General features: G+C 40.4%; 1 protein-coding gene across 2 annotated transcripts in view; it reads right to left on the reverse strand.

The window, feature by feature from the left end:
* clec4g.L (C-type lectin domain family 4 member G L homeolog) overlaps positions 1-11645 on the reverse strand; it is a 55310-nt gene that overhangs the window by 1124 nt on the left and 42541 nt on the right. The window contains exons 2-6 of one of the 2 annotated variants that reach the window (XM_041587133.1): positions 10570-10719; positions 8845-8961; positions 7330-7392; positions 6424-6572; positions 1313-1419 (exon numbers count right to left, since the gene is read on the reverse strand). In XM_041587133.1, coding sequence (XP_041443067.1) covers positions 1313-1419; positions 6424-6572; positions 7330-7392; positions 8845-8961; positions 10570-10612 — 479 coding nt within the window. In that variant the 5' untranslated portion in view covers positions 10613-10719. The remainder of the gene's footprint in view (positions 1-1312; positions 1420-6423; positions 6573-7329; positions 7393-8844; positions 8962-10569; positions 10720-11645) is intronic. The other variant, XM_041587134.1, reaches the window with a different exon arrangement.

Here is an 11645-nt window from a genome sequence, read left to right on the forward strand (position 1 = left end):
CATTATGTTTTGTGCTTCTGTACCAGCCCAAGGCAACCACAGCCCTTTAGCAGAAAAGATCTGTGTCTCCAAAGATGCCCCAGTAGCTCCCCATCTTCTTTTCTGCTGATTCACTGCACATGCTCTGTGCTGCTGTCACTTACTGAGCTTAGGGACCCACTCACAATATACAGTACACATAGAATAGAAAGGTCACAATATAAGGCTGATTAGTAAATAACACAAATGAATAGAGCTGGTATACAAATTGTTGTATGTTTAAACACCGCAAGTTTGAAAACACATAATACACATAACAAGACACTAAAGCAAGAGGGACACTTGCAGCACAAGGTATCCACCCTATGCTTCAAAGCAAACCAGTTCAGTGTAACACGCAAACAAAGTATCAAGTAGTTAAAACGTAACATTTAATTCACTTATTCTAAAAATTGAAAGTGCTGAATATTAGCCCTGTAGCATCAGCTTATATGACAATCAAACCCCCCCACCCTCAAAGCCCACCGAGCATGTGCATGTTAGTAAGGTGCGGGTTGGGTAAAACCCGACCCGCACCTGACCCAGAACCGCCCTCCCTCCACCCACACCTGACCAAGCCCAACTTCCAGCTTCCTTTTAGAGACCCACACCGACCCGCCCACTGATGACATAACAAAAGGGGCGGGGTGAGTAGGCAAGCGGCTATAAAACTGGAAAACCCGGAAGTTGGAGGCCTGCAGTGTAAGGTGGTGGGGGACTGGGAGAGCAGGAGGAAGAACTCGACACGGACCCACCAATACCCGCAAATGGGGGTGCGATCAAACCGCCGGTAAACCCACGGGTATCTGCCTGGCCTGCACATCACTAGTGCAGTGGCAGACACTCCTATCAAAATCCAAACCTGTGACAATTTTGAAGTCCTGGATCATTAATACTAAAGAGATGCTGAGCCTTTAGGCTGGTTTACTAAGTTCAGTATATAAAATATGACATTTCTAGCCATATTCATTTTTAGGGTTTAGTTTTCCTTTAAGGCATGCTTGAAGGTGGTGGACTCTTTTGGTGCAAAAATAACTTTTTCACTAAGAAATTATATTTCATACATTGGTGCAAGTGATAAAATTCACACACAATCTTTCTTCTACTGGCAGATGTGGTCCTTTAACAAAAGATTGTCCATGGAGAAGAATACATTTTTGCAGTGCAAATGCTCTCCTTTTGTAGAAATGTAGGGATGACTTGTAACATAGGCCTATCAAGTACTTCAAATTCATCTAACATTTTAATTTCTGGACGTATTTCTTCTATTACTGTTTAAGGACAATTTCCTCACCCAGATGATGCTTTGAGGATTGTTCCGTCAACCCATGTCCAGACGTCTCTAATCTTCTCGAGACCAATCCAGTAAAGATCGTCACCAGTTTTACTGTGAAGAAATTTCTAGAGGAACAAAACAAACAGACTGAGGTTATTTAGTAGGCTTTTGGTTCATCCCGCTTTGTCCCGAAGATAAATGATGTCTCTTTGCTCTGGTCATAAAGTTCGTGATCAAATAAATGTAAAAAAAAGTAAAGCAAAACTTTTCAAAAAAGAATTGAGAGATAAAAATTCCAAAATGTACCTAAAACATTGATTGCAGTTGAAGAAAAGTCTTTATTTCTGATGATGTTTAGAGGGTGAACAACCCCTTTAAAATTCCAATGTGAATTTTTTTTAAGTAAAAATTTTGCCAAAAGGTTTCCCCCCTCCCCAATAACTACAATGTAATTTCAGCAGGTTGAATAAGAGAACAAATTTAGTTTATGCTTAGCCAATAGGAAACATTATTATTACTAGTGTTAACATTTGTTTATAACTTTCCTTCTCTTTCTTGTTTCCGTAATAGTTTTGTTTTCAAAGTCTCCTCTTTAAACCTTTGCTTGCCAGGCATGTAACTATTACGTACTGGCAGACAAAGGCACAAACTGCCACAAATTTATCGGATACGCTCTCTGGCAGTTTGTGTAAAGAGATTCAGCAGATCCAGCGTCGGACTGGGGGAGTCTGGGCTACCACAACAGGGTTTGTTTCCCATCCCCCTTCCTTCTTCTTCCCTAGGTGGTTCACAGCTATACATTTAACCATGGGTCCCACAGTTTCTCATGCTTGTCTGGGCAGCCCCTTCCCAGGTAAATTAGTTTGTACATCGGGATGGCCTGGTTGACCTGGTTTTTCCATAGTGATAGTGACAGGGGGTTACAATTTTTCTAATGCATGACATTTCTTTGCTGCGGTTAGTACTATGGCTAGAAGAGTTCTAGCAGCTTGGGTTTGAACCACAGTAGAGACATGATTTAGTAACATCAGTAAAGGATCAGGTTGTATATGGATCCCTTTGGCATTTGTGAGATATTTGGAGATAGATACCCAAAATGTATTTATTCTCGGACAGGACCACATCATGTGCATGTAGTTAGCTGGTGAGTAATAACACCTGGGGTGTTGATCTGAGATCTTGTGTAGGCGGTAGGGGGTGAGATAGGTTCTATGTAAGAATAGTGCAATTTCTAATTGCGATTGGGCAGGGGGAGGTCAGAAAGGAGGCAGGAGGGCGGGAGCTGCCGACTGGGAGCAGTTCTGAGCCAGAGAGGCCCACCGAGTTTTTTCCTGGTGTCCCGCCGGCCCACTCTGACTCTTGCTAGATCCGCCATTGAAGCCCAAACTACTTGGGCAGATGCCCCTGTGGAACATCCCTAGATGCTTGTGCTTGTGATCATCCGAGGATTGTTCCCAAACAGCAGACTCCTGTCAATTTCATGTCTGCTTCCTGAATGTCCCCCCAGTTGCTCCCTCAACCACCTGCCCCCACAAATTCCTCCTACGTAAACTCTTCAAGCCATCCAGCTGCCAGAGGCCCTCATACTCAATTTACATGAAACAACAATTTACATGAAACACATTTATGCAAAACTTTTTTGTTTTGTGCTATCCTTTTCATTTTGCACACGTATTCACACTTTTGCACATATTTACACACACATACACTTATACACATTCATACATGCAACTACACAACTTGAGTAAGTGCACACTAGTACACAAAAGTACCTACTTCCTTGCTTTTTTTAATTCTTTACTTTTTTTTTTTGCTTTTTTAATTCTTGCCTAAAAACAGTTTTTTCATTTGCAGTGTGAGCAGCGTATCTGGTATTTTGACCATTAATTGCACTGCTGGATGAATAATATTTATAATGTTTTATCTTGGTACCAAATGTTATGAGGGAGATTAGATGATACAAAGTGAGGTGATTGTCAGAAATTTTATCTAAACCACTAACGTTAGGAAAATAATTTAGAGTAGAAAGACATATTTACCAAATTTGGATTTAGATAAATGTGCACTTCTCAAAAATGAATGACTTTCTGGGGGTGTACATTTTTTATGGCTTTATCCCATATAAAATGCAGTAAACATGTTGATTTTGCAGGAGCTAAAATTGACAGCAGTTCATATGTTCTATTTTCATGTTGGGTCTCCTACACACCACATACTTTGGTAAACCTATTCATATTGGGCATCCAACTATTCAGTAGATCCTAGACATTCATATTTATGATGTTAAATATAAAAATATGTATGGTTTCCTAGAGTAAAGCGATAGTGGAAATTTTGTCCTTGAAATCTAAAGTATTCCGATATCTGGAGTGGTGCTTTGGAAAAATGATATTGTATTGCTTGGTGTTTTGACCTGTACAAGATAAACTAAAAGACTCCCAGGAGATGCCCTTAAAGTGGAAGAGCACAAAATGTTCAAAAACACTTGCTCCAATTGTTCTGTCAGTGAAAGAGTTAAGAACCCTAACTGCCTTTCAGAAAAACTGACTCCAACACAATGCCAGCATGTAGAGAGACAAAGTTCTGAGAGCTGCATAATTAAACCTTAATTATTGTTTAATCAAATGGATGCCGGCCTCATTGAGCACTGAAAATCATTTAGAAATATTCTCTACAACTGCTTTTGTGCCCGATTATCTGGCATACAGGGATTAGATGAAATTAGGCAAATATCCCATAAAGGAGACTTTGATCTGGCTGGGGCTATAAAACCTCCTTGCTGTGCTAAATCCATACCCTCAAATCTCTGAGAAGATAATGGGGTCATTGTATTTTCTTTGCCAAAGGGTTGCTGTGGGCAAGTAAGAGCTCAAAACTTAGCGGCCTTTTTATTAAAGGTCAAGGTTTTTGAAACCACGATTAAACTCGCTTTCTATAAAACTATGAATGCCATGAAATTTATAAAAAAAAAAAAAACTGAAAAAGTACAGAAAAAGTTGCAGAAAAGTTGCCAAATTGCCACTTTGTCGTATTGTTGCACAAAAGTCAGAGTCAAAAATACCCAAAAACCTATAAAACTTCTAAAACCGTAAATCAAAGAAAGATCTTCCAGTTGTAAAAGGGACATGTGCCATTGAATTTTACATGATTTCAACAGGTTTTAGCTGGAGTTTGTTTTGTATTTTGAATGGTCTCAGTTTTGTCGCATAATAAATCCTGAAAGTTACGCTTTCATTTTTCATAACTTTTCTGATCAGCTGCTAATGATTAACATTCGTAGCCTAATTGTATGTTAAGCTTTTGTTCTCCTTTAAGTGTACATTTTCTGAGTGAAATTCAACCCACGTTCAGAGTGATAAATAAATCCCATGTATGTCTATTATCATGACACTCAAGAGGTGGAATCAGGCAGGATCAGAATTCCTTCACTGGTGAAGGAAAACTAAGTGGAGCAAAGGAAATGTGGATAATAAAGGAGTAAGAAGGGTGAATGAATGCAAAAAGTCAAAGAGCACATTTTGGTCCAATGAACTATGGGTTCAGTGCCTCTGTTGAGCCTCTGGCACCTTATCTGATTCTGAGAACTATCTATATATACAGTATATAATCATTTCTCACTACTAATACTACTTGATCTCTCAGCTGCATTTGACATTGTAGATCACCCTCTACTCCTCCAGTCCCTCCATTCGCTTGGCCTTCGTGACACAGCCCTGTCCTGGTTCTCTTCTTACATCACCAATCATTCCTTCAGTGTCTTCTACAATGGAATAGCATCTTCTCCCCTACCTCTGTCTGTTAGGGTTCCTCAAGGCTCTGTCCTGGGACCATTACTATTCTCCCTCTATACTTCCTCCCTCGGCAAAGTAATCAACTCGTATGGTTTCCACTACCACCTCTATGCTGACGATACTTAGATCTATCACTCATCTCCTGATGTCAACCCAGAACTCCTAACTCGCGTCTCCTCCTGCCTGTCTGCTATCTCTACCTGGATGTCGCAACTATACCTTAAATTAAACCTCTCTAAAACTGAAATGGTTCTCTTTCCTCCAACTAACACCAGTAACATCCCGGAAGTATCCATCATAGCTAACAATTCCACTATCACCCCCTCTCCCCAGGCCCGGTGCCTTGGGGTTATCATAGATTGTGCCCTGTCATTTATTCCTCATATCCAGTCACTTATTATATCATGTCACTTCCACCTAAGGAACATATCCAAAATACGATCATTTATCACCCAAGATGCTGCCAAAATTCTTATTCACCCTCTCTCGTCATATCAAGTCTAGACTATTGTAACTCTCTTTTAATTGGCCTTCCCCTCCAAAGACTGTCACCTCTCTAGTCCATAATGAACACTGCTGCGAGGCTCATACACCTCAGCAACCGCTCCTCCTCTGCCTCGCCATTCTGTCAATCCCTGCACTGGCTTCCGCTACCTTTCAGAATCAAATTCAAATTAATGACACTGACATTCAAAGCACTTCATAACTCTGCCCCACCCTACATCTCTGAATTCATCTCTATATACTGGCCCAACTGCTTAGTACGCTCCTCTACAGACCTGCTACTCAACTCTTCTCTCATTACCTCCTCACATGCTCGCATTCAAGACTTTGCAAGGGCTGCACCCCTCCTCTGGAACTCTCTCCCACAGTCTGTCCGACTTTCTCCCAACCTTTCTGTGTTCAAGAAATCTCTTAAAACACACTTCTTTCAAGAAGCCTTCCCTCACTCTGCTTAACTACCAAATGCAACACCACATACAGTACCATATTTCTCACCCACTTAATTTGATCTTGCCCACGCCCACACCTTAGTGTAAGCTCTTTCTGCATAGGGCCTTCCTCACCTTTTGTACCAGTATTGATTGTGATGTATCTAACTCCATTTGTTCTATGTATATATTTCATGTGATTTAGTTGTATAATCACATTTACTTTACAGTGCTACGCAATATGTTGGCGCTATATAAATACATGTTAATAATAATAATAATAAAGTGTATATATTACAGAAATGTCAACCCCCAGATGATATTAAGATATAGTTATTGGTCAGAAAGGCCTACCCATAGCAGATGAAGCCAGCAGTGCTTGTCATTCAGGCAGTAAGAGACTTACCTGCTCAATGTCGCTGTTGATAATGACCAGGTCACTATCCATCCTTTTACAAGAGAGATGAGCCTCTATCCAGGTCATTCGATTTACTTCAAAGTAATAACAGCTTCCATCAAATTTCTTCCAGCAAGAACCACAGGATTTATCTGGAACTGAAGACAGGGTCAAGGTAGACTTCACTGTTGCATCTGATTCAGGCACATGGTCCAAGGGAATGAGTTTGGCTTTGTGATGATTTACTGAAGGCTATGTCATTTAAAATTACCACCACAATGTCATATTTGTGGGAGCTCAGTGTAATCAGAGCAGCCATCAGGGGGGGACAGGGGGGAGAGTTGTAGGGGGCCCGAGGGTAAGGGGGGCCCTGCCACGCCACACTTACTTGATTAGCCGGGCCCCCCATCTTTCTGAGAGCTGCTGACTTCGGGAAGGTATGGACGTTTAAGGGGCCCTGGCCACCAATTTTCTTATAATGTGGGGGTGGGGTCCCTGGCCACCAATTTTTCTCATGTGGGGTCCTAGCCACCAATATTTTTTAATGGGGGGGGGCCCTGGCCACAAATGTTTTTTATAGGGGGCCCTGACCACCAATATCTTTTTTTATTTTTTATTAACATGTGGGAACCCTAGCCACCAATATTTTTTTTTGTTTTTTACTGTGTGGTGGGGGGCGGACCTGTGGGGTGGGGAGGGCGGACCTGTAGGTGGGGCTTGCAGTGGGCCCAGGAAATTTTGTCATATGGGGCCCTGTGATTTCTGATGGCGGTCCTGAGTGTTATAGGACATTGTATCCATGCCAACATTTACAATGGTAGCCAGTTCTCTACCACCAGTGACACCTGAGAGGTTCAGCTTCTGGGGACCTTGCAATAGATACTGTCCCATCCCTTTCAACCCAATATTAGTTACCGTTTTGTGTCATCTGTGAGATGCTCTGTTCAATGGTCTTCCTCCCCTCAAATGTATGAAAATCTGAAAGCAGAAATATATCATTAAATAACTTACACAGGTGAAGAATTCTGAACTTGGCTCTTCCTCTGTCGTCTCCACCTAGAACCTGGGGTAGATGTGTGGGGAGCTTGGAGTGTAAGGCCCAGGATCAAGCTTTGGGCCCTAGGAAGACCAGCAACCTCAGAGACATCAGGGACACGATCCCATGAACAAGGTAAAGGCAGTAGATATCGGCTTTTGTTTTAGCACAATCACAGCAGGGATGTAATTTGGTCCGGTACCGCTCTAGGCCCATAAGCTACCCACTACTCCTCATTCCCCCACCTCCGCCACTGGATTTAATGAAGAAGTATCCTTTGGCAGTGTAGAAGCAGATTTGTTTTTGCTGAGTTTTTTTATTAGCATATAGGCACTTGATGGCCACCGCCTAAAGTTGCCACCCGAGAAACAGGCCCTCAAATGCCTATATGGTAAATATGGACAGGGACTGTAACAGATCCAACAAAGAGGTAATTTTTAAAAAAATTATTAATTTGTAACCGAAATTAAAACCAGCACCATATATTATTCATTATTGTCTGCAAAATTATGTGTTTTTCATTTATCCCATAAGACTCCTTTTAAATATTTTCTTTTTTTGCCTGTAATAAAAAAAAAACATTCTATGTCCTACTGGTATTAATATTTCAATGTTGTTTTAAAAGGCCCAGGTCCCAAGTGTGTCAGTATCTATTTAAGTAAGGCTATCTTTATATCTGCAGCCCTTTACTGTATGTCTATTTTGTCTAATGGAAAGCAAAACTGCCTGGTGTATTTTAACCTTACCAGTGCTTTGAAGAGGGAAAGAAGCTCAATCTCTTCATGTGAATCTATATAAAGGGGGACGAAAGTCAGCCAATAAATGAATGCTAATTGCTTAGGATGCTCTTCTGAGTTCTGAGATAGGCTACTAGCTAGCCGCTACCAGTAGGCAGATATTAGAGGGAACATGGGATGGGAAGATAAACCTGGCTATAAATGTGATTCTTTTACATCATTAAAGGGATTCTGTCATGATTTTTATGGTGTGGTTTTTATTTCTAAATTGAACAGTTTACACTGCAAATAATTCACTCTACCATGTAAAATGTAATTTCTGAACCAACAAGTGTATTTATATTCAGTTGTCATATTGGTGTGTTGGCACCATCTCAGGTCATTTTTCCTGGTCATGTGCTTTCAGAAAAAGCCAGTGCTGCACTATGGTACTGTGTTTATACAAATGTCCTGTAGATGTCACTGTGCTCAGACATAATGTGCATACTTCCTGAACAGCTTAAAAAGTGAAAGTTACTGTTGTGTAAGGCCCGCATGACTCTGCTAATAAAGCACTGTTATACTCTACTCATCCTCAGCTACCAAAAACATAACAATGCGTTTTGAAAAAAACATGTTTTTCCATGTTTTCATTACATGACACAGGGTTATACTCACACATAACAAATAGAAAGGCAGCCACGATCATTAAGAGCAGGAGCATAGTGATGGTTAGACCCATTAGGATGAATACCAGCCTCCTTGATGAGCATTTCTTCTTACCAGATGAAGGAACTAAGAAAGAGAGAGAGAAGTAGTTTTCTTTTACGACAGTCTCACAGTCAGAGCACAACAGCGCTCCCAGTGGCAACTCCTGTACCAATCTCTTTGCCTTGTGTGGTGTTTATACAAAGAGCCTGTAGGTGTCACTGTGCACAAGAGTTATACTGTGTACATAGTATTTCTGGACTGTTTTAAAGTATTAGAGTTGAAGTGTTTAATGGCTGCATGAACCTGCTAATAAAGCACTGTTATACTCGACTCATCCTCGGCTACCAAAACATAACACCTTGTTAGCTTATGCCTTTAAAACCCACATGAAAGTAATGGGAACAAGGTTATTTACAACATTTTCCCAAATTATGCAGCCTGGCATTCATATATTTAACTCTTGTCGGAAGAAATGAAAAGAGTTGGCAAGTTGGGGTTTACCCAAATGGATGCATGGGGGGGGTGTCTCTGGACTGCAAATATGTCTCTATATTCATTACTTAAGTTGCTTTTTAAAGTGGGCTAGCATTTTGTTCCTACTGAGACATTACAAGTTCAGTGAAGAAATCAGTGTCTTCAGCTCATTGGCAGAATCCATGCTCAACCCGAGTGAAGCATCTCTCTTAGACACAGAACAAAACTGTTTTATGCTTTAATTTAGGTAAAGAACCTGATGCTTGCAGTTAGTAAACAACTGGGAATGTAAAGGTTACTATGATTTATGATCTATGTATTAGGAACACTCAAGCACACTCAAGTAAACAGGAAAGCTTTTTGGTGCCACAGAACTTTCTGCTTTGAAATGACAGAGATAACCTGAACACAATTGCACTTTGGGCAGGCAAGAAGTCGGGGCAGGCAAGAAGGTAGGGCCGGCAAGAAGTCAGGGCCGGGAAGAAGTCAGGACAGGCAAGAAGGTAGGGCAGGCAAGAAGTTAGGGCCGGCAAGAAAGTAGGGCAGGTAAGAAGTTAGGGCCGGCAAGAAGGTAGGGCAGGTAAGAAGTCGGGGCAGGCAAGAAGTCAGGGCAGGCAAGTGAGAATCAGAGTCGGGTTATAGGCACAAAGTCAAAACCAGGGTAGCAAGCAAGAACAAAGGCTTAGGCAGGACTGCATAAGAACAGAGCCAGCTTGGGGGGGGGGGGTGAAAGAAGTGCCAATGAACACTTATTTTCAAATTTGTCACCAAATGGTGATGCAATAGCATCATAATACACCCCCCCTGCGTGTCACAGGCACCATTTAGAATTTTGTGATATACACACTTGTGTGATAATTTCATGACAAATCCTGAAGCGTGCATCTGCACTGATCTGGGGACTGGTGCTTCAAGAGGTAGGAAAGTGTGCCAGTCTGGGAACCTTGCACCGATTTAGGAGAGACAGACCTAATTTGTCACCCCTGTAAGGAATGTGACTTTTGATTGGACTGAGTATGTGTCTGGCTATAACTGGGCATGGCCAGGGCAAATCAGGGAATGGCTTGAATTTTCCTGGTTTTCGGTATTCAGATGTTGGGAAGTATCAAACCAAGGTCAGTTATAGATGTATCACAATGTGCCTCTTCTCCTCTTTACTATGAAAGTCAATGTATTACTTGTGATATCCCCATATATCAGATATGTGCTTAAACTTACCTTTTCCCAACACATTTCCATAAGCACTCTCCACTTCTTGCATTTGTACTTATAATCCGCTTTGTATATTCTTTATTTGCCTCTCAAAGGATGTTCTAAGCTTCCTGTTTGCTGGTCTTCTAGTCACACGTTGAAGCCTTCTTATCAACTCTTAGAAAAATAAAGGAGATTTGAAAATATTTGAGATTAAAAACAAATGATATACCTGTACTATGTATTTGCACTTGACTATGACATGACGCCTAGGAGAAGTAGGTTTGAGAGCCACTGTTGTAGATCAGTCTTTTGCATTCTAGGGCAATATTTGACTCATCTTTATTTTAAACTATCATTCACCTGAGTATGATTGGAAATTGTGGAAGCATTTTTTAGCCTACAACTTTTTCTTATCTTTTACCTTATTCTGTTTTCATTTGTTGGGTTTGCAGTTTTGTAGCATATTATAGCCTCTTACAATTGAGAATAGAAAAGATTAATGTTTGAGACTGCAGCCCTTCAGCCTCTGCTTCTCCCACTTTGTGGTACTCCCACGGATTCGAAAAAATTGAGTTTGATTCTATGGGAGTAACTCCACCAACTATTTATTTCCAATTTCTTGGTTATTAATTTGATATACGAAATCAATTGATTTTAACAACTTATATAGTGCTACGAATCACTTTATAAAATTAATGAATTTTGGGTAACAAATTGAAAATGGATTTAGAATGATACAACTAATTGATTAGCACTCGCACTTTGTAATTAATTAATTTAATTTAAATAACTATTTATAGATCAATCATTATATACAGTATAGTATTGATGGTGTGTTAAAGTATAGTTGACAAAATTCGAATAGAAAACTACCCCGTTGGTAACACCTAATTTTATATCTAGTAGTAAATTACTTCACTACTAAATAAGTAGTAATTGCAATACTTAAATTAAAGTGCGGTCAGTGCCAGTCTATATATATATATATAAACCCAATCAATTCCCAGATCAATTACCAAGCCAATTCTTAAATTAATTATAAATAATTATAAAGTGCTGTTTAGTGCGTATATCAAATGAAAAGTAGCCAAATTAAAAAA

This window comes from Xenopus laevis, chromosome 3L (assembly GCF_017654675.1).
Source record: "Xenopus laevis strain J_2021 chromosome 3L, Xenopus_laevis_v10.1, whole genome shotgun sequence".
In the NCBI taxonomy this organism is placed as follows: domain Eukaryota; kingdom Metazoa; phylum Chordata; class Amphibia; order Anura; family Pipidae; genus Xenopus; species Xenopus laevis.